At 49.7% G+C, this 20693-nt stretch overlaps 3 protein-coding genes across 3 annotated transcripts in view; all 3 read left to right on the top strand.

Moving 5' to 3' along the window:
- The window catches only part of LOC117221210 (uncharacterized), a 136377-nt gene extending 124218 nt beyond the window's left edge, over nt 1-12159 (top strand). The window contains exons 7-8 of the mRNA XM_076526928.1: nt 10997-11147; nt 11585-12159. Coding sequence (XP_076383043.1) covers nt 10997-11147; nt 11585-12122 — 689 coding nt within the window. The 3' untranslated portion in view covers nt 12123-12159. The remainder of the gene's footprint in view (nt 1-10996; nt 11148-11584) is intronic.
- LOC117224480 (testis-specific zinc finger protein topi) lies at nt 3090-7640 on the top strand. The gene is made up of 2 exons (XM_076526938.1): nt 3090-4240; nt 4730-7640. The coding sequence occupies exons 1-2, from the start codon at nt 4087-4089 to the stop codon at nt 5056-5058; spliced, it is 483 nt and encodes a 160-aa protein (XP_076383053.1). The 5' UTR covers nt 3090-4086; the 3' UTR covers nt 5059-7640.
- On the top strand, nt 12013-14777 carry LOC117224483 (zinc finger X-chromosomal protein). Its single transcript, XM_033477456.2, has 2 exons — nt 12013-12145; nt 12284-14777. Exons 1-2 carry the CDS (start codon nt 12112-12114, stop codon nt 12595-12597), a joined length of 348 nt encoding a protein of 115 aa, XP_033333347.1. The 5' UTR covers nt 12013-12111; the 3' UTR covers nt 12598-14777.
- The last annotated feature ends 5916 nt before the right edge of the window (nt 14778-20693 follow it).

Genomic DNA, 20693 nt, shown 5'->3' with positions numbered 1-20693 from the left:
TGGGTTGTGCCCCCTTGCCCCCACTCCAACCACCGCCAGGCCCGAGCAGCGTTTGCAACGCCGCGCGCCGCGTCGCGGTGTTGCAAACCAAGACGAAGGGACGAGGGCCAAGACGAAGGGACGAAGGTTGCCGGGTGAGCCTCTCTCTCTCTCTCTCTCTCTTACTCTTTCTCTCTCTATCTCTCTTTCTCTCCTCAAGGACAATGATCAGGGGAGGATCGATGGGACGGTGGTTCACGAGACGTTGTTTGCTTTCAGATCTGTACATGCTGGACTCGCTGATGAACCTGGTGACGCCCGGCGTCGAGATCGGCAAGGACCCCATCGGCGGCCACGCGCTGCCGCCCCCGCCGAAAGTGCTCTATTATTGTCCGAAGTGTTTGCACGGGTTCACCTTGAAGAGCAACAGGAACCGTCACTACAAGTACGAGTGCGGGCACGAGCCGCGATTCAAGTGCCCGTACTGCGAGCTGAGGAGCAAGCAGACCTCGCAGATCTACTCGCACATTCGCAAGAAACACCCGGAGGAGAGGGTGTTCGTGGTCGACTTGAAAGTTTGAGGCTCTCTCTCGCTCTCTCGCTCTCTCTGGGGAAGCCGGGAGCTGGCCCCCGAGCGTATCTTGTTTTTCTTGTGTCCCGACGGTCGTGAGCGTCGACAGCGCCTTTCCGCCGACGGGAATCACGGTCCACGTACTCTACACGCTTTGTCGCTACCACGCACTGTATCCAACCATCCGAAACAATAAACGTCTCGTTTCTGTCACGACAACGCGCCCAATCCGTTCTTGCTGTCACGGAAATAAGGCAGGGCTTCGCGGAGCAGCTGCGGCCGCCCGGCGCTGTTGCGGCGCTCCTGGACGGTCCTCGAGGTCGCTTCGATGCGACCTTCCTCTTCAGGATCTCTTGTTTCGAACTCCTTCGAGGCGTCCTTGGCGCGAGATTAGGGGAGAACGTTGACACGGGACGACGGAGGCTTCGGCGATCGCAGTTGGCCGTTTGCGAGAAACGAGTATACTAGCATTTTGTATTCGGCGATTTTGTAAAGGCGAGTGTTATTGGATTCGACGGTTTACACGGTGGTTAGGCTGTTAATGGTTTAGGTGTTTAATATTTTAGGTATTTGTTTTTAGAGAGGCTCGTTTCCAGCGGCTTGACTTCTGCCGCTTGGCCTTGCCACGCGGCATTCCAACGCATCGATCGTTTGGCTTTTGCCTTCGCTCGGTGCCTTGGGTTTATGCTGCGCGGCTTTGCCGCATGGCCTTGCCACTTGGCTTTGCCGCTTGGCTTTGCCGCTTGGCCTTGCCACTTGGCTTTGCCGCTTGGCCTTGCCACTTGGCTTTGCCGCATGGCCTTGCCACTTGGCTTTGCCGCTTGGCCTTGCCACTTGGCTTTGCCGCTTGGCCTTGCCGCTTGGCTTTGCCAACGCAGCGAACGGAAAGCCGAACGTCGCTGTTCTTCCATCGAGCGAAGGTTCTAAACTTTTTCTTATGAAACTGCACTCTTTTCGTTTTCGGCTCGTTAGGCTGGCAAAGCCAAGCGGCAAGGCCAAGCGACAAAACCAAGTCAATGGAAGCGAGCCTTCAGATTCTAGGAACGGATAAGTACGCGGGCGGGTGTCCCACACGGTCCCAAGAGACAGAGATAATAGTTCAGCATTTTGGGACTTTTTCAACATCCTCGGCCATCGCTTCCGCAATGGGACACCTGCTCGCGGTTCTTCGTTTCGCTCGGTTCATCGACGCCCATTGTACATTGAGATGGAAATAAATATAAAATGCGACAGGCTTAGACGTAATCTTCGAAAGGGATCGCGCAATAAAATGGAACACAGCGCTGCGCGTGGCTGCGTCTGTACCAAGAGAAAATAAAGATATATATAAATACAATAATATATAATATATATATAATATACAGAGTGTCCCAAAATTATGGTATTTCTGGGGAATAAGGGGTTCCTGAGATCATTTGAAGCAACTTTTTCCTTAGCGAAAATGTTCTACGAGGCTTCGTTCACGAGTTATCAACGAAAAACAGTGATCAATGAGAGATCACGTACGGCAGACGCCCCGCCCTCGCGACCACCGCCGCTGCGTCAATCGGCCTGCATCGGTCGCGTGGGCGGAGCGTCGATCGCGCTCGCTCTCCGATTAGTCCCCGTTTTTCCTTAATAACTCGTAATCGACGCCTCGGAGAAAATTTCTGTAAAGGAAAAAGTTGCTCCAAATGACCTCAGGAACCCCTTATTTCCCGGAAATACCGTAATTTCGGGACTCCCCGTATAATATATATAATATATAATATACATAATATATATATATATATAAATACAATAATATAATATAATAATAATAATATAATATAACATATATAATATATATAAATAAAGAAACTGCCTGGAAGATAAAATCATTTCCTCCGTGTGTCCCCTCCAGACTTCTCGAAGCCCCTGGTCCCAACAACTGTTCCGGAACACCCTGTATAACAACGAGGCGCAGCGAAGTGGGCCGAGCATTCCCGAGAAAGCGTTCCGAACGATTCGAGGTGTCAGCGTCAGAAGAAGCGTCGATCGACCTTCGAAATAAGCATTCGATCCGAACTAGAAAAAAAAGAAAAAAAATACAAAATGCTAGTATATTTTGCAGCTCTGCGTTGGATCGCCGCGAAGGAAAGATTGTTCTCCTTCACGTAGCCGTTTAGCGAGGAGCGCGCGCCGTTTGTATCTCTCCTCCGCGGTTTCGGCGGCCATTGCACGATTCTAACCGACTTCGTTCGTTTGCTTTCAGTGGATCGGTCGTATTGCCTACTGTACGGGAATTACGGGGCGGACGTGTATCGGGAGGCGATGAAGTCCGAGGACGCGTACGGCTCGCTGCGCCACCGTACAGCCCGAAGGAGCAACTACGTGTGCCCGAAGTGCGGGAACGGTTACACCGTGGTGAAAAGCCTGAAGCGTCATCTGCGATACGAGTGCGGTGTCGCGCCGCGGTTCAAATGCCCTTACTGCGGGAACCGCAGCAAACAGAGGGCCCACGTGAACGAGCACATACGTAGAAAACACTCGGGCCAGCGGATCTACATAATCGACTCTCCCTGATCGTCGTCGGGATCGGTCGACCTGACGACGTCGGGCCGTCCGTCGTCGACCGGCGCCGCCCCTCCGGCCGCTCCTGGCCCCGGGCCGGGGCCCGGACCCGCGAGGATCTAGACCGACCGAGCCGGCCGCGGAAAGGACGTTGCCGCGGCGCATCGAAGGCACGCGCGCCGGTCGCTGCGGGCTAGCCTGGAGCAAAGGCGGCCGTCCGTCTCGGAGTGAAACTCTCGACAGGTTGCACCGAGGGTGTCCCGAAATTATCGCGCGAGCAGGAAACCAGGGGTTTCCGAGATCGTACGGAGCAACTTTTTTCTTTGCGAAAATTTTCTCCGACGCGCCGTTCGCGAGTTATCGGCGAGAAACGCCGGCCAATGAGAGGCGAGCACGGCCGGCGCGAGGCGGCGCCAATCAGCGGAACTGGGCGTCGACCGCTCGCGGGCTCGGTCGCCCCTCGTCGGCCGCGCTCGCCGCTTATTGGCCATTGTTTTTCGTCGATAACTCGTGAACGACACGTCGGAGAACATTTTCGCAAAGGAAAAAGTTGCTTGAAATGATCTCGGGAATCTATTTGACGGAAGTGCCATGATTTTCGGACATTCTATCTGGAGAAACTGTGTCGAGAGTTTTGCTCTCAGATGAAACTGAACTCACAAATCACATATAAACCGACGCGCGCGAAGACTGTCTCCCCTCGTCGAATGTGCATCCTCCCTCCCCCCCTCTGATCTCGCTCATTGTCACCACTGTATTGGTTCTGTATATATCTCGGACGACGCTGCGCCGGCGAGATCGCTGCCACGGTTCTGTCGTCAATTGTACATGTGATCGAATAAAAGCATTCCTACGATGCTATCTGGTTTATAGAGCACACCCAAACCGCGGCGCCGTTTCCCACGTGAGGCTGATGCGTTCGTCTATGCGCGCCGTCGAGTATCTTTCGTCCGGTAATGTATCTGTCTTAAAATCACCCTGGTGATTTTAACATGGCCCTTTGAATGTTTCAGCGGGTTCATCGTTCGCCGGTGGCTATCGTTTCCCGCGCCGGGGGCCGGTCGTCCGTCGCCTCTGTTCAAGCGAAAATCGTCCCTTTCGACCACTTTTTTCGGGATAGATTCGCGCCTTACGGTCGCAGACTGGCCAGAGAGGCAGGTAAAAGCTTGCGAATCTGTCCGCAGGATGCTCGTGCGCTCGAACGTGGAAGGGCGAAGGGCTCGAGGACGCTTCTCGAAGCTGTCGGGCATCGGTCCGCCGATTCTGCTGATTTTTACGAGAGAGACACGGGCGACGCCGAGCGCGCTTTCGCTCGGATCGAGGCGCAAGACTCTTCCGGGTGCCTCGGAGCTCGGCTCGAACTCGCGCGGATTCGCTTAGCGCGCGCGAGAATGCCCCGAAGAGGGTTGTTCGCCTCTCTGCTCTCGTCGCTTTCGTTTCTAGGTTTAGCAGCGCGCGAAACGCGGCAGCTTCTGGCCTCGCGGACAGCCAGATTACGCTCGCTGACCGTTGTTTCCTCCCGATTCTCTCCCGCCCTCTCTCTCTCTCTCTCTCTCTTTCTCTCTTTCTCTCTGCCCGTGGAGACCACCCCGCGTATCCCTCGACGGTCCAACTAATTGCCTGTTCGTTTTCTCTTTTTCTTTGTAGACATCAAGAGGATCAAGATCGAGACCGATCTGGAGAACTTGTGCTCGGTGGTGATGGAAGAGTCGAAGGACTTCGATTACGAGGAAGAGAAGCCGCTGAGCTCGAGGCGGCGCAGGAGCAACGCGCTCGAGCGGCACACGTGCTCCAGGTGCTCGAAGAGTTACATCCACGCGTGGCACCTGAAGAGGCACACGAGGTTCGAGTGCGGCCAAGAGCCGAAGGTCCAGTGCCCGTACTGCGCCGCGAGGATGAAGCAACGCGGCCACGTGTACAGACACATCCGGCAGTGCCATCGCGGACAGAACGTCTACGTGATCGATCTGAATTGATAGAAGGGGGCGGAGCTTCGTCCAGCTGCGCGACACGCCTATTCTCGTTTCTCCTCGCGGTCGGACCTTCTCGCCGTGAGCCGCTCCGCTCCGCCCCCCTCCCCGCTGCTGTCCAATTCTCTGGCCTCGCGATCATCGCCGTCAGCCGATCATCGCGTGCTCTGTAACGCGTTCTCCTTTCGGGTGTTCGCTGCTTTGCTGATACACTTTCACCCACACGGATTGCTTCGTTCTTTTTATCGTTGAAAAGGAACGTTTTGTGAGAGGCTGTGTTTTTTCTTTTTTGAAGACTGTGGGCGTCGAGGATTTCGTTTTGGATCGAGTCTGTGTTTAAATGTAACGAATCAGGGCTGGGATTTTGAAGGGGGAGGGGGGCGTTCGGCTGAGAATTTTACGTGCAAAGTTTTCAAGGAGTATATTTCTTTTGTATTTCTTTTTACAGTGTAGAAATTAATTTTCCAACTTCTGTTTTTTGTATTATAATATAATAATATAATAGTTATAAATAAATAATATAATAAATATAATAATTAATATTATATTATATTATATAATATATATTATATTTATTATATTATTATATATATCGTTATATTTATTGTTATATATATTGTTTATATGTCGTCATATATCATTCACGTTTTATTAATTATTATATGTATATAATAATTAATATATATATATAATAATACGATAAAAGTACATTTACTTATATATTATATCATATATTATATCATATAATATATAAATAAATGTATTTCTTCAAAGTTTCGTTCAAAAAAATCACTAGCATTTGATTTTCAGCCGAATTCCTCCACCTCCTCCCTCTTTAAAAATCGTCGAACGACGATATCAGTACGTTGCAATAATTGTACCGAATTGGAATTAAAAAATTGCACGTATTCAAAATTGAGCTAATTTAACCCAGTCAATGGATGCGTTAGATTTTCGTTTTCGAAGATCCTAAACGTCTCATGACAGCCATTGACATAACCTTGACATTCTTCTTCTTCTCCTCGACTCGAACGATTGCTCGCTTTTTATCGATAAAATAGAGCAATTTAACCAGAGGTAATAGTAAATTAGCGAAGACTTAGAGTAACGCGCTATAGCGAATACAATAAATCCTTCCTAATTGACCATCAGCTTGGAAGCAGAAATTTGTTCGACAGTTTGGGAAGAGGAGGTACGATTTATTCGAGCCTCGTGGCTCGTTTTTATTGTTGTCGACGATCGGTGACTATAAAAATTGTTATGGTTATATTCTATATCTATATAGATATAGTTATAGTCATAGTTATAGTCATAGTTATAGTCATAGTTATAGTTATAGTTATAATTATATTTATAGTTATAGTTATAATTACAGTTATAGTAATATATTGATACTATACATATATGTATAGAGATATATGTATATAGAGATATGTATCTGTACCTATATATGTATCTAGCAATATATACATGTATAGATATAGACCTATATCTACGACTATAAATAAATATATCTGTACCTATATATGTATCTAGCTATATATACATATATAGATATAGACCTATATTTATGACTATAATTAACTATGACTATAAATAACCTTGACTATATAATCGCATGACCTCTTAATAATAATATAATAATAATAATAATAATAATCGCATCTTCTCTTCCCAAATTGTCCACTTCTCTGTGCAAGCTGAGCTCCAATTAGGGAGAATTCACAATAATTATCTGTCACGGGAACCAGGAAAAATGTGAAATCGTCAACATCGTCCCTAATTTTCTTTCAGCTTGTAAAAATGGACAATTTTGGAAGACTATTATAATATTATTAAGAGGATAATATTAACATACGATTGTTCGAGCCTCGCGGCTCGTTTTTATAGCTGTCGACAATCCATTTCTATAAAAAAAAAAAAAACGAGCATCGAGCCTCGCTCAATCGCGCCTCTTCCTCGCAAACTGTCCATTTTCGTTTCGAAGCCGAGGGACAATTGGGGAGAATTTACCGTCGGTTTCGAAGAACCGAAAAAACCGAACTCCTTGCAACGCACCTAAAGTCTCTCTCGAGACTTCTCCCACTTCTCCGTGCTGTTTCAAGGATCCGAAACCGACGCTACAATCGTCTTCGATCATCTGGTTCCTTGCGATTGCCGCCGTCCTTTTCGCCGGCAACGGCGAGACGCGCGCTCAGCGTTGGACAGCACGCGTCGACGACGAGATCGCGGAATTTCCGAATTCCGTGCGTCCAGCATATCGTACAATGGTGTCATTTAGCCTCGCCGAGTGTCAATAAAGTGTCACGAACAGAAAAAGAATCGCGCGCACGGATCGCGAGGATCTGCGCGAGTTCTCTCCGATCCGGCGACGCGTTCGGAGAACGGAACTGTTTATAATAGAGTATTTCGAAGAGTTATTTTCACTGGAATCTCTCGTTCTCGGTTTCACTTCTTCTTCTTTTCTTTCTCTTCTCCTTTTCTTCTTCTTCTATTAACCCCGTTTCTGTTAACTCCGCAACTCTATTGTACGTGGACAAAGAAAATGATGTTAGACAGAATAAATTCCAAGGGAAAATGTCCTCGAAGCAGTGCGCACGCGTGTTGGCTTTCGCTTGAACCACTCCTATACTACCATTTGTGTACCATTTGTGTACCCGCGGGTGTCGACGGCCGTCGACGGGGACGTAAATCGCCGAATGAAGAATGCGGTACAGTAAAGTCTGGTACAGAAAGACACATGTATTTATCTTCTCGTCGTCTTCACACGTCTCTGAACATTGTTCAAAAACAAAAGCCAAAAAAGAAGCAGAACGGACAGAGGACGAGGCGTCTCACACAGTGGTAGAACACAATTCGACCGGCTCTGCTCTAAGAGCAAAGCGCTGCGCCGAGAGGAACGACGCGCGTTCCATTGTTCGAACAGTCTCGTCGCCGTCCTTCCCACCGAACCGCCCGCATCTCTCTCTCTCTCTCTTTCTTCGATTAAACAAACAGCTTTGAAAAAAAGATTGTATCGTTCGCTTGAAAATCCGACGATTCATACGCGCCGGCCTAAACGGTTTTCGCGAGCGTCGTACACAGACGTGTTCGCGCGCGAGTGAAACAGCTTCGCGGCCGAGCGAACGACACACGCTGCGCCGTAAATGTTTCATTGTGACACACATACACATACAGCTTTGTTAGAGTACACATAGACATACATAGATATACATACGTACATATACATCCGCAGGTTCGTTGGTCTCCGCGGGGAAAACCGACGGCCGGGCTCTAATCGATCCGTTCGATTTCAGGTTCGCGTCAGGGCGGCGAGCCGCGGCCGCGCGACCTTCCGTGCCGATCCTCGCAGACCAACAACGATCTCAGATGCATCGACATCTCGGCGACGTCGAACCTGTGCCCGAAATGCGCCACCAAGTTCGACCATCTACACGAGCTACGCGCGCACATGCTGACCAGCTGCGGCTTCGTACCGAAGAAGATGTGCCCGTACTGCGACACCTCGGCGAACAGCGCCGAGGAGATCCACCGACACATCAGGGCCCGGCACCCGAGCCTGCGCGCCGCTGTCCTCGAAGTCTACAACATGGTCGGCAATTAGGCCGAACGGGAACTCAGGCCGCGAAATCAGGCCCCTCCCCCCCTATTATAGCCCGCCGCTATTTTCGTACGGTCACACACCCTTTGTATCCGAATAAAAGTGCGCCCTCCCCTCGCGAACGATCGAAAGCGAAGCGGCCGGTCGAAGGTCGAAGAGGTCGCCGCGACCTTGGAACATCGTTCACGATCGCCGAAACTCGGCGAGAATTCGTTCAATGGCAAAATAAAACATCCCCAAAACATCCCAATTTAGTGGCATTTTTCTGTCGGCTGCTCGCACGCCCGTCGACCCCTCCCCCCCTCTCTTCTGGACTTCACGGTCCTGGCGTTCACATTTTCCGACGTTCCTTCGTCCTTGTTCTGCTCGAAGAACTTTTCGTTCGCCGAGAAATCGAAGCTCCGGCGGTCCCACGTTGTCCGATTGCTGGCGCCGAAGGAGCCAGAGCGACGAGGGAGACGTATTTCCAAAAACTGTGACTTTAATGCGACGAGATAGAGAGCAGCTTGGTCACGCGCGCGGATCTTGCGGTTGGCTTCGCGGCTGGTAAAGCTGCAAATAACATTGAACGAGGGAAAATTCGCGTCCCCCCTCCTCTCCTCTCCTCTCATCACCTTTCCGTTCTCCGGGACGAAGATGCTTCGGGCAAATCGACGACGTCGAAAGGAGCTGCTGCTCGTTCGCGAGCGAAAATCGGACGAGACCGACGGGGCCACTGATTCATGAGACGATGTTTGCTTTCAGATTTGAATATGTTGGACTCGTACATGGGCCTGGCCTTGCCCGGCGAGCAGGTGGAGAAGTTCGACGCGTCCGGCAAGAGGAAGAAGATCTTTTACTGCACGAAATGCTTGAAAGGGTTCACTTTGAAATGGAACCGCGACCGGCATTACAAGAACGAGTGCGGCCACCAGCCGAGATACAAGTGTCCTTATTGCGAGAAGCTGAGCAAACGGTCCTCCGAGGTCTACAGACACGTCAGGAGCAAGCATCCGAGGGAGGGAGTCTGCGCGGTCACGCTGAGAGACTGACGATCTTCGATTGCGACTGTTTTTTTTTTGTTCTGTGCTGTTCGCGATTAAGAGCATATGTTCTCGGCGAGATGTACGGTAATTTCTTTTGGAAGCGTTTGGTTAGGTTTGGTTGGGTGACCGGTGGATCTGAGAGCAAATCTGGGAATACGTTGGTGCACGTTGATGTAGATATATAGAGTGATGCCGGAATGAAAACGATGAGTTGATTCTTTTGTTTCTAATTTTTTGAAGTGATTCAGAGGTTATTTGGAGACGATTCGGAGGCAATTCGGAGGCGATTTAGAGACAATTCCGAGACAATTCGGAGGCAATTCGAAGGCAATTCGAATACAATTCGAATACAATTCGAAGACAATTCGAAGGCAATTATAATAACAATTCGAATAAAATTCGAAGGCAATTCGAAGACAATTCGAGGGCAATTCGAATACAATTCGAAGGGAATTATAATAACAATTCAAATACAATTCGAATAAAATTCGAAGGCAATTATAATAACAATTCGAATAAAATTCGAAGGCAATTCGAATAAAATTCGAAGGCAATTCGAATAAAATTCGAAGGCAATTATAATAACAATTCGAATACAATTCAAATACAATTCGAATAAAATTCAAAGACAATTCGAAGGCCACTTGCCACGATTCGACGGTCACGTACCTGGAACACTGACTGTGATTAGAGGAACTGTATTTTAATTACATTGTATTTCAATTGTATTGTATTTGTGTGAATTCCATTGTATTTCAATTGCATTGTCTTTGAATTGCCTCGTATTTCAATCGCATTTCAATTGCTTTTGTTTTCGAATTCCATTGCATTTCAATCGCATTGTCGTCGAATTGCTTCGTATTTCAATAGCATTGTCTTCGAATTGCTTTGTATTCCATTTACATTCCATTTCAATTGCACTGTCTTTATGATAGGATACTTATTATTCAAGCTTCCTGGCTCGTATAATAATAAAAAAACGATACCGCCTCCATCTATCAGCGTCCTCAAACATCGACGTCGCAACAAACCACACAAGCGTACATCAAACAAAGGAAAAATTCGCCGCAACCTACGATTCCTCGTTTCCCGAAGAAATTACCGTACCTCGCGCCCCCCGGCCTCTGCGCCCGATCGACGGCTCTGTACCAACACAATGTACCAATGAAATGAAAAACTATGAAAATGAAATAAACCTGTTTGCCTGGACACGACGTCGCGACGCGTTTCCGTTCTTCGACGCTCTCACAGATAAAAAAACGCGCGCGAGAGTCCCCGGGGTGGGCCACTGATTCATGCGCCGACAATTTGCTTTCAGATCTGAGCATGTTGGACGCGTACATGGGCCTGGCCCTGACGGGGGAGCCGCGCGAGAAGTACGACGCCACGGGCAAACGGAAGAAGATCTTCTTCTGCGCGAAGTGCTTGCACGGTTTCACCCTGAAGTGGAACCGGGACCGGCATTACAGGTACGAGTGCGGGCTCGAGCCGCGGTACAAGTGTCCGTATTGCGACAAAAGGAACAAGCAGACGTCGCAGATCTACAGACACGTGAGGAGCAAGCACCCGACGGAGAGAGTCTGCGCGGTCACCCTGCGGAACTGAAGAGACAACCTCGGAAATGATTCGAACCACGAGATGTCTTCGCGGCGCGCGAGTCCGCGCGATCGATCGCGCGTGTGTTTCCGCGCGAAAAGTCCCCCCGACGCAGCCGGGATCATCATCATCGTCTTCTCGATGTAGCCAATTTGTATCTCTGTGAACATTGACAAAAACAAAATAAACGTTTGCCTGGACACAAACGGCGCGACGCGTTCCGTTCTTCAAACGCTCTCACAATGAAACAAAACGCCCGCGTCGTCCCCCCCGGCGTACCGCTGATTCACGCGACGATCTTTGCTTTCAGATCTGAGCATGTTGGACTCGTACATGGGCCTGGCCCTGTCCGGCGAGCCCGCGGAGAGGTACGACGCCTCGGGCAAGCGGAAGAAGATGTTCTTCTGCGCGAAGTGCCTGAACGGGTTCACCTTGAAATGGAACCGCGACCGGCATTACAAATACGAGTGCGGGCTCGAGCCGCGTTACAAGTGTCCCTATTGCGACAAGAGGAACAAGCAGACGTCGCAGATCTACAGTCACGTCAGGAGCAAGCACCCAACGGAGCGAGTCTACGCGGTCACCCTGACGGACTAAAATATTTGCTCGCCTTTTTCGGCCGGCGCGCGCGCGCGCGCTTGCGGCACGTCGCTCGGCGGCTCCAGAAAAACGCTCCGCAGCCCTCTCGCCGACGCGTCCGATCGACGATCTTTAGGGCCAGCCGTGTCCACGAACGAGCCGACAAACGCTCCGACGTCGGCGCGACGGATTTCCGCGCGAGTTTTCCCACGGTCGGAGCGAAGCCGACGCGGTCGCCGATCTCGCCGGGGCCTCTCTATGTTTTTTAAAGCGAACGCGATTAAAGAGAACGGTTATTAACGATCACTCTGGGTTACTTCACTGCCAAAAAAAAACAAACAAACATCCCCCCACCACCACACGACGAAGTGCTCCTCACCTATTGGCCGGCTACTAACGCGCCCCTTTTTCTGCTTGTTGTTCGTTGCAGAGCTACCGCCGATCCCTTGCATTCCGATGCACAAGGGCTACCAAAGGGACTGCAACTACCCGATGATGCCGTTGATCAAGAACCTGGCCAGCTTTTGGATGGCGAAGCGGGTCGATTTCCCGTACCGGTGCGAGACCTGCGGCAAGGGCTACCAGCACCGCGCCACCTTGGTCAGACACACCAGGCACGAGTGCGGCAAGGAGCCGCAGTTCAAGTGCCCCTATTGCGCCCACAGGACCAAGCAACGCGGGAACCTCTATCAGCACATTAGGACGAATCATCCGGGAAAGAACGTGTTCTCCAGCAGCATTTAGGAAGCGCCGGGTTCGAGAGAGGCTTTCTCGAGAAGACCACGAACACGCCGTTTCGTTCTCGCGTCGCGAACTCCTCGTTGCGAACGATGGACGGCGCCGCGCGCCGAAGATCTTCACGGTCCCGTTTCACGAAGCGTTCGGTCTTTCGAGCGAGTTGTGAGGCTCCGTTGATTGGACCGTTGCTCGGCCTCGAATCGCGAGGACATCGCGCGGTTAATCATCGTCGCTGCTTCGCTGCTCTCGCCGAGAGAGAGATTCTTCTGTTCGACGTCGCGTTGGGGACTCGGGTGCCGGTGTTGCACCGGCGGTACTGTCACGGAATCGGTGTACAGGGTGTCCCCGAAATGTCTCGGAAATGAAGGGTTCCCGAGGGATTGTTCTGAGAAACTTTTTCCTTGGCGAAAGTGGCAATCCGCGGCTTTGTTCACGAGATCGCGTTTAAAACGCTTGTTATTTCGGCTCCGAAAAATTCGTGAACATTCTTCAGACGTTCTGAAACAAGGGTGAACAGCGTTTTTCTTAAAATTATCACTGCCGAGTGGCGAGAGCCTTCGCTTCTTCTGTCTCGAGCGATCACCCTGGAAAGTGATTCCTCGGGTCATTTCAGGCAACCTTTTCCTTTAGAAAAATTTTCTCCGGAGCTTCATTCACGAGTTATTGACGAAAATACAGCGACCAATGAGAGGCCAGTGTTTTTCGTTGATAACTCGTAAACGAAGCCGCGGATCGCATTTTCGCTGAGGAAAAAGTTTCTTGGAATGACCTGGGCTACCCCCCCCCCCTCCGAATTTCCGTATTGCGAGACATTTTTGGGACACCCTGTCAAGTGAACTCTCCCTAAGAGTACACGTTTGAGGCTTGTTTACCTTGTTCCTGCGCCATTGTCCTGGCTACTCCGACTAGAACACCCGGTATATAGATATATAGATATAGTATATCTATATCTATATAAATATATAGATATAGTTATAGTATATCTATATTGATATATAAATATATAGATATAGTTATAGTATATCTATATTGATATATAAATATATAGATATAGTTATAGTACATCTATATAGATATATAAATATATAGATATAGTTATAGTATATCTATATTGATATATAAATATATAGATATAGTTATAGTATATCTATATAGACATATAAATATATAGATATAGTTATAGTATATCTATATCCATACACTATATATCTATATCCATATACTATATCTATAGATATCTAGATATAGTTATAGTATATCTATAGATATATACCTATAGATATAGCATATCTATAGGTATATAAATATAGTTATAGTATATAGATATACAAATATAGATATAGTATATCTATATATATATCCAGCTCTATACATAGGTATCTACATACATAGATATAGATCTATATTTACATATATCTATATCTATAACTATAACTAACTATCTATAACTACAAATAACTTTGACCATATAATCGTACGTTCTCTCAAGAATGTAATAATAATAATAACAATCCTATTTCCTCTTCCCAAATTGTCCATTTTACGTTTCCAAGCCAAGCGTCGATTAGGGAGAATTCACTCAATTTCTGTACCATCCCGGCTTCGAAACAGAATTATTCCGGCACACAAAAATCGCTAAAATTTCGTCGCTAAAAAGTTGCACTATTTCTCAGACACCACGTACAGTTCGTTTCACAGCAATACCTCGATGTTAGTCATTCAATGTCTCCGCGACACTTCCGCGAGTCATTCTTCTTTTTTCCTTTTTTTTTTTTCTTTACTTCATCGCGGTTGCCAGACACCACGATATTACATATAGATCGTTTCTGTTCGATCGTCCTCGATCGATCCACGCGGACGTCGAAGCATCGATGCATAGAAGAAAGCTATCCGAGTGTTTAGGAATCGCGACGCGGAGATCTTGTAGCATGATGATAATGATGATGATGATGATAATGATGATGATGATGATGATGATGATGATGATGATGATGATGATGATACGCTATACCTACGTACATAGTCGTCCCGTCTCCCCGTTCCCCACGAATAAAACGAAAGAAAAAAGACGACCACCTGTTGCCAAGCCCCAGCTGCGACCGCATTAATCAACGTGTAACCTGCGAGCCTGTAAGCGTGTGCCAAACCATTGATTCGAGAAATAAACAGCAACTGTTTCTAAAACACTTGAACGCACGTGTTTCAGCGAGTGAGTTTTGATTGTTGTTCTCTATTGTCTGCTCCTCCGTGCTCGCGCCGATTGCCACAATTATTATATTACGCTCACAGTTTTGTCAATCGTTCAAGGTACAGCAATGTCTCCCTAATTGACGCTCAGTTTGTCCACAAAAATTGGCAATTCGTGGAGAAGGTGATACGATTGTTCGAGCCTTGTGGCTCGCCTTTTATGGCTATCGATTGTCAACAACTATAATTAACGAGTCGCAAGGCTCGTACAATCGTATCCCCTCTTCCGAAACTGCCCATTTCGGGGAACAATTCGAGCGTCAGTAAGGGAGACATTACTGTACCGCTTTTCACACGCATTTAAGAGGTTGTGCGACGGACACGCGGGGTGATTCGAGGTCGTCGGATCGATCGTTCATTGATATTTGTTGTTAACGATATTTCGAAACGATATCTCGAAGCGATATCTCGAAGCGATGCTCTCTCGAGCTGCGCGACGCGTGGACGGCGGCTTTCGCGCGCTTACGCGAGAGGATCGACCGGCTGAATGACCAAAAATATCGATTAAACAAAGTACTAAATACACGTTAAATTCGACTTATATCCTTCTCGATGAAATATCGACGCTTATCTCGCACGGAGATCCGCAGTCCGACGACGCGTCGACGTTTCCGCTTCGATATTCGACGACGAGAAATGCGTTCTCTCGCGAGAAACACAGGCTCCTCGTACAAGAACACGCGTTCTTTTCCCAAAAAGAATTTCTTCCGGGAATTTCCTCCGCGATCCGAGCCGGATCCGATCCAAACTCGAGTCACTCCGAATGTCTCTCTAATTGTCGCTCCGATCGCGCACGAAAATGGACAAATTCGGGAACAGGAGACACGATTATTCGAGGCTCGCGGTTTCTTTTTATAGTCACGAAAATTGTCGACTATGAGAACGAGCTGCGAGGCTCGAATTAATCGTGTCTCCGCTTCCCGAATTTGTCCATTTTCGTGCGCGATCCGAGCGTCAATAAGGGAGACATTGCTCAAAAAGGTGTTTCCACCGCGACGCCACGAGTGGAGAATCCACGGTCCGACCAGAGAATGTCACGTTGCCCCTTTCTTTTTCCAGATCTCCCGTGGCCCGGTTACCATTATTACGCAAGATCGTTTAGCCAGCATAATAAGGCTGCGTTGACGTCGAATAGTTTGAAGGTCGGCCAGAGGAACAGCAGCAGCGGCTGCTTGGACAGGCGGCCGGGCTGCTTCCGGTGTCCGAGATGCAACAAGGGCTACCGTTGGCTCAGGAACATGAAGAACCACTTGAAGATCGAGTGCGGCAAAGACCCGAAGGAGTGTTGCCCGTACTGTCCGCACCGAACCAAGTACAAGAGTAGCTTGCAGAAACACATTCTTCGCATCCACCTCGGATGACGGGCAGCGGACCGAGCTTCGATTCTCTCCACGTCACGATGTTAGCTGCGCTGACATTTTTCCGTCGGCGATGCCGTTCATTCAGTACAGTTTAGATTACCGAGAGCGAGAGAGAGAGAGAGAGAGAGAGAGAGAGAGAGAGAGGTTGTATAAGAGGCGTTCTTCCCCTGTCTTCCCTTGTCTTCGCATCTTTCTCTTCGTGTCATCAAAGAGATGCAATCATTTCTCCGTAATTCGCGCTCGGTTCGCGCAGAACAATGGACGCTTCGAGAATAGGAGATACGATTGTTCGAGCATTATGGTCCGAGCTTCTATTATTTATAGCTTTTACAGCTTTTACAGGCTCGTTTTTATGATTATTGTCAACAACTTATATAAGAACGAGAATGATCGCATCTCCTTTTCCCAAATTGTGCATTTTCCGGCGCAATCTGAGCGCGAATTAGGGAGACATTACCGTGCAGGGTGTCCGAAAAATGTCCCGCAGGGGAGGGTTCGCGAGGAGAAGGGTTCCCAAGGCGATTCGAAGCAACTTTTTCCTTTACGAAAATCTTCTCCGAGGCGCCGTTCGCGAGTTATCAACGAAAACAGCGACCAATGAGTGACCGCGCGCGGCTGGCGCGAGGCGGCGCGCCGCGGCGGAGCCAATCAGCGCGACCGGGGCTCCGCCCGCGGACTGGCGCGCCCGCCTAGCGCCAACCGAGCTCGCCTCTCATTGGCCACTGTTTTTCGCGAATAACTCGCGAACGGCGCCTCGTAGAACATTTTCGCAAAGGAAAAAGTTGCTCCAAATAACCTCAGGAACCCTCTCGTTTCCAGATCGCGGGGCATTTTCAGGACACCCTGCGTATATACCGCGGAGAAAAACAGGGTGATGAAACGAACGCGTGTGCTGTAGCCGTCGGGGATCGAGAAGTTGGTCGCGCGATCGACGATCGAATCGTAGACCTCTCTGGACACTCTTCCGTGGACAAAAACACGAGGTACACCGCGACACCGACGGTTCGAAATCGAGTATAAAATAAAATAAAGTTCCTCAGCAGTGATTTCACAGGTTGATTGTGCTCCGTGGCCGCTCGCTTTTAATCAACGGACACGTTTCTCGTCGCTTTTTCAACAATCGTTCTCCGTCTCCCGTTCCTTCTCCGTTCGCCGCGACAAACGATTACTCCTCCCGACCTAATCGATAAGAAAACCACGACGCTTGGACGCTCTGTATATATGTACCAATAACGTTCAGCCGGCGGCGATTCCCGCGGCAACAGTCTCCGGACCGTTCGCCGACACACTGTAACCAATAAATTATTAGCAGAATCAGCAAGCGTTCTAGTCTCGACCATGACTCGCGCGTCGTCGCCTTCGCCTTCGCCGTCATCGTCATCGTCGTCATCGTCGAGGGCCAAGCTTCGCGCACTCGCGCCTACCATTCGCGCTAACCAATCACTCTGATTTCAGGTTACAAGTACACCTGCGACCGCTGCCAGCGAACGTTCTCCTGGCCGACCAGCCTGCGGCTTCATCAGCGCATGGCCTGCGGCAAGCCGCCGAACTTCTTCTGCACGTTCTGCGACTACAAGTCGAACTTCAAGGGGAACCTGAAGAAGCATATGCTCTACAAGCACCAGGTGTTCCGGCTGGACGTTTGAGAGAAGAAAAAAGTACTTCGCTTCTCCTCGGAAATCCGAGGGCGGCGCCGAATAGTAGTCGACCGATATAGACGGATAGACCGATAACGGAATAACGAATAAATCTGATCTTTCTCTAATCTCGAGCCATGTACCCCCCAACCTCACTCTCGATCCCAGAAAGCGTCTTCTTTCCAGGCATCCGGGGATGCCGCGGCGCAAACGACGACCGCGCCCCGGGGTCAGGCGTCGCATCGTAAGTATTCATTCTTTGTGCACGAGTACTCTCTGGTGTGTTCGCATCGTTGTGTTCTGGCCGCCTCGCGCGCACGAAGGAAACCGAGAGGAGACGCTCTTTTCGTGTAATTCCGAGAGCAAGGCGATCCGAGCGGGGTCACCCGCGGATCTCGGGGACGATCCGCGCGAATCTGCCGCGCGATCTTCGGAGTCGCGCGATCTTCGCCGCGAACGCCGCCCGGCAAAGCATGCGCTTCGGTGTCTATAGAAGCTATATCCACCCACGCCACTGCGATGTCCCTACTGTATCTTCTTTTTTTTTTCGTTCTCTCTTCCCGCTCCGAGCCAATCAGCGACCTCCGACCCCCACCCGCCCACACACATATACAACACTCTCCGCGAGAGAACGTACGGCACGTCGATCGCGGCCGGGATCGGGGGCGACCGGTTTTCATTAATCGTTCTGTAACAAACATTTCTTTCCAGACGCACCACGGTTCCCGATCGTGAGGCCGCGGCTGCACATGTGCTCCCGTTGCGGCCAAATGTACTCATGGGCGTCGAACCTGCGCAAGCACCAGAAGCTCGGCTGCAGCTTGCTCACGTACGAGACCCACTTCTCCTGCGAGTACTGTCCTTACAGGTCGAGGGTGGAGGCCTCGTTTCTCAAGCATCTGCTCTCCGTGCACAACATCCGCTCGTGAACTGGATCCACGGCGAACCTGTAGCGCGGACAATTTTTTATACCGCCCTCTCGGCACGAGGGACGGCGGAGAGGACGCGGCGCCCGGTTTCCGCTTCTTCGCCGCGCGACGCCGAGGCTTCCGGCCGGTCGAGGCGCGCGGACCAGCGACGAGGCGACGTGTTACGATCGCGTTGTCGGTGTGATCCGTTTGGTTTTTCGTTCGCCTCTATTTCTTTCGCGGATTCGCGAGCGTACTTTCGCCCGACGCGCCGCTTCGGGAAATCGAAGATTTCTCCGGCGAGACGGAAGCGAGAGGATGCTGTCGCAGTCGGAGATCGTCGTGCGCGTTTTCTTTCTCTTCTACTTTGCTTCGCGACTTCGGACATTCTTCGTTTTCTTGTTGGAATGTAGAAATGAATTCTTGCCGGTCGCTCGAAGAATCGAAAACGGAAATGTTGTGTCCGGAAAAGAGAGCATGCACGTGCAACTTCCTTTTTTAGGAGCGCGCCGACGATGCGAACGCGTTATCGGCACGATCAATACTCTCTGTACACTTCGTTTGCGTTCGATAAAAAACTCTGATGCGCTTCTTAGAGATAGGCCGCCACTTCGCAGCTAACTAATTCGCCCGTTTTCGATCGTTACCCGTTTCTTAAGTTCGACGCATCGCGCGTCGTTCCGCGAGCGAACGTTTCGCTCCTTAGAAGGATTAATCAAAATTCGCGGATTTCGCGGAATCGCGAGACGGAATGAACGAAGCGGCGTATGCTTGTCCGAGGAGCGTACGAAAGATCGACCCTTTCGCGAGCTTGGTCGACCATTTCTCCTCTGGCCAAGAAGCGTAAGAAGCGTTGAAGACTTGACATGTAGGACTTCTACGCGTAGCACGGCTCGTTACTTAAACCCGGATCGAACGCGAGACGTGTTCGAAACCTGTTGGAAACCGAACCGGAGCCGCGCGCGCCTCGAAAGTTCCTTGCTCGCGACAGGGTGAAGAATCGCAGTCGTACAGCGTTCCGAGAGATGGTAGCGAAATCCATTTATTGCGGCCGCCGGCGAAAAAAATCGAGAATTTCGAGCATTGTAGTTTCGGGAGGATCGACGCGTCCGAGTCGAGAGAGAGGGAGAGAGGGAGAGAGAGAGAGAGAGAGAGAGAGAGAGAGAGAGAGAGAGAAAACGCGATTGACGCCGTCTGATCAGTCGCAACGGCGAAGATATACAGGGTAACCCAAAAATGTCTCGCAATCCGAAAGTATGGGATTCCTGAGGTGATTCGAAGCAACTTTTTCCTTAGCGAAAATGCAATCCGCGGCTTCGTTTATGAGTTATTAACGAAAAACGCTGACGAGAGATCGCGGACGACTGACGCCCCGCCCTCGCGGTCACTGCCGCTGCGTCAGACAGCCGGCGCGACGCGGCATTGGCCGTGAGGGCGGAACGCCGGCCGCTCTAGCGCTCTGATTGGTCACAGTTTTTCGTTGATAACTCGTAAACGAAGCCTCGGAGAAAATTTTCGCAAAGGAAAAAGTTGCTTCAAATTACTCCAGGAACTTCCCAATTCCGGATTGCGAGACATTTTCGGGACATCTTGTATAATGCGTGTGCAACGCTGGGAGAAGCATCGTTTGCTAGGCGAAGCATCGCGAATCGATGGAGAGAAAGTAATCGCGTAATCACACTTAATAAAACTGAACCGAATCTAGTCCGAAGGCTGTTTCTTTCGTAACGCGTGATAAAGGGGATCGATCCTCGATCCGCAAGGTTTCGGAGCTCGTGTCGCGCGGCGCGTGTCATTCTTTTTTACAGTAATGTCTCTCTAATTGACGCTCAGATTGTCCACGAAAATGGACAATTTTGGAAGAAGGGATACGATTGTTCGAGCCTCGTGGCTCGCGTTTTTATGGTTATCGATTGTGAACAACTATAAAAGCGAGAAATAAGGCTCGA

The sequence above is a fragment of the Megalopta genalis genome, chromosome 16 (genome assembly GCF_051020955.1).
Source record: "Megalopta genalis isolate 19385.01 chromosome 16, iyMegGena1_principal, whole genome shotgun sequence".
Classification (NCBI taxonomy): domain Eukaryota; kingdom Metazoa; phylum Arthropoda; class Insecta; order Hymenoptera; family Halictidae; genus Megalopta; species Megalopta genalis.
Note: the sequence above shows the minus strand (reverse complement) of the source record. Positions and strands in the feature narration are given on the sequence as shown.

What these genes read in the sequence shown, in the direction of transcription:
- LOC117224483 (XM_033477456.2), top strand. Translation starts at nt 12,112, where the DNA reads ATGTTTTTTAAAGCGAACGCGATTAAAGAGAACG. An exon ending in GAACGCGATTAAAGAGAACG is followed by an intron (nt 12,146 to 12,283) that starts GTTATTAACGAT and finishes TGTTCGTTGCAG; the next exon opens with AGCTACCGCCGATCCCTTGC.
- LOC117224480 (XM_076526938.1), top strand. Translation starts at nt 4,087, where the DNA reads ATGTTTCAGCGGGTTCATCGTTCGCCGGTGGCTATCGTTTCCCGCGCC. An exon ending in CAGACTGGCCAGAGAGGCAG is followed by an intron (nt 4,241 to 4,729) that starts GTAAAAGCTTGC and finishes TTTTCTTTGTAG; the next exon opens with ACATCAAGAGGATCAAGATC.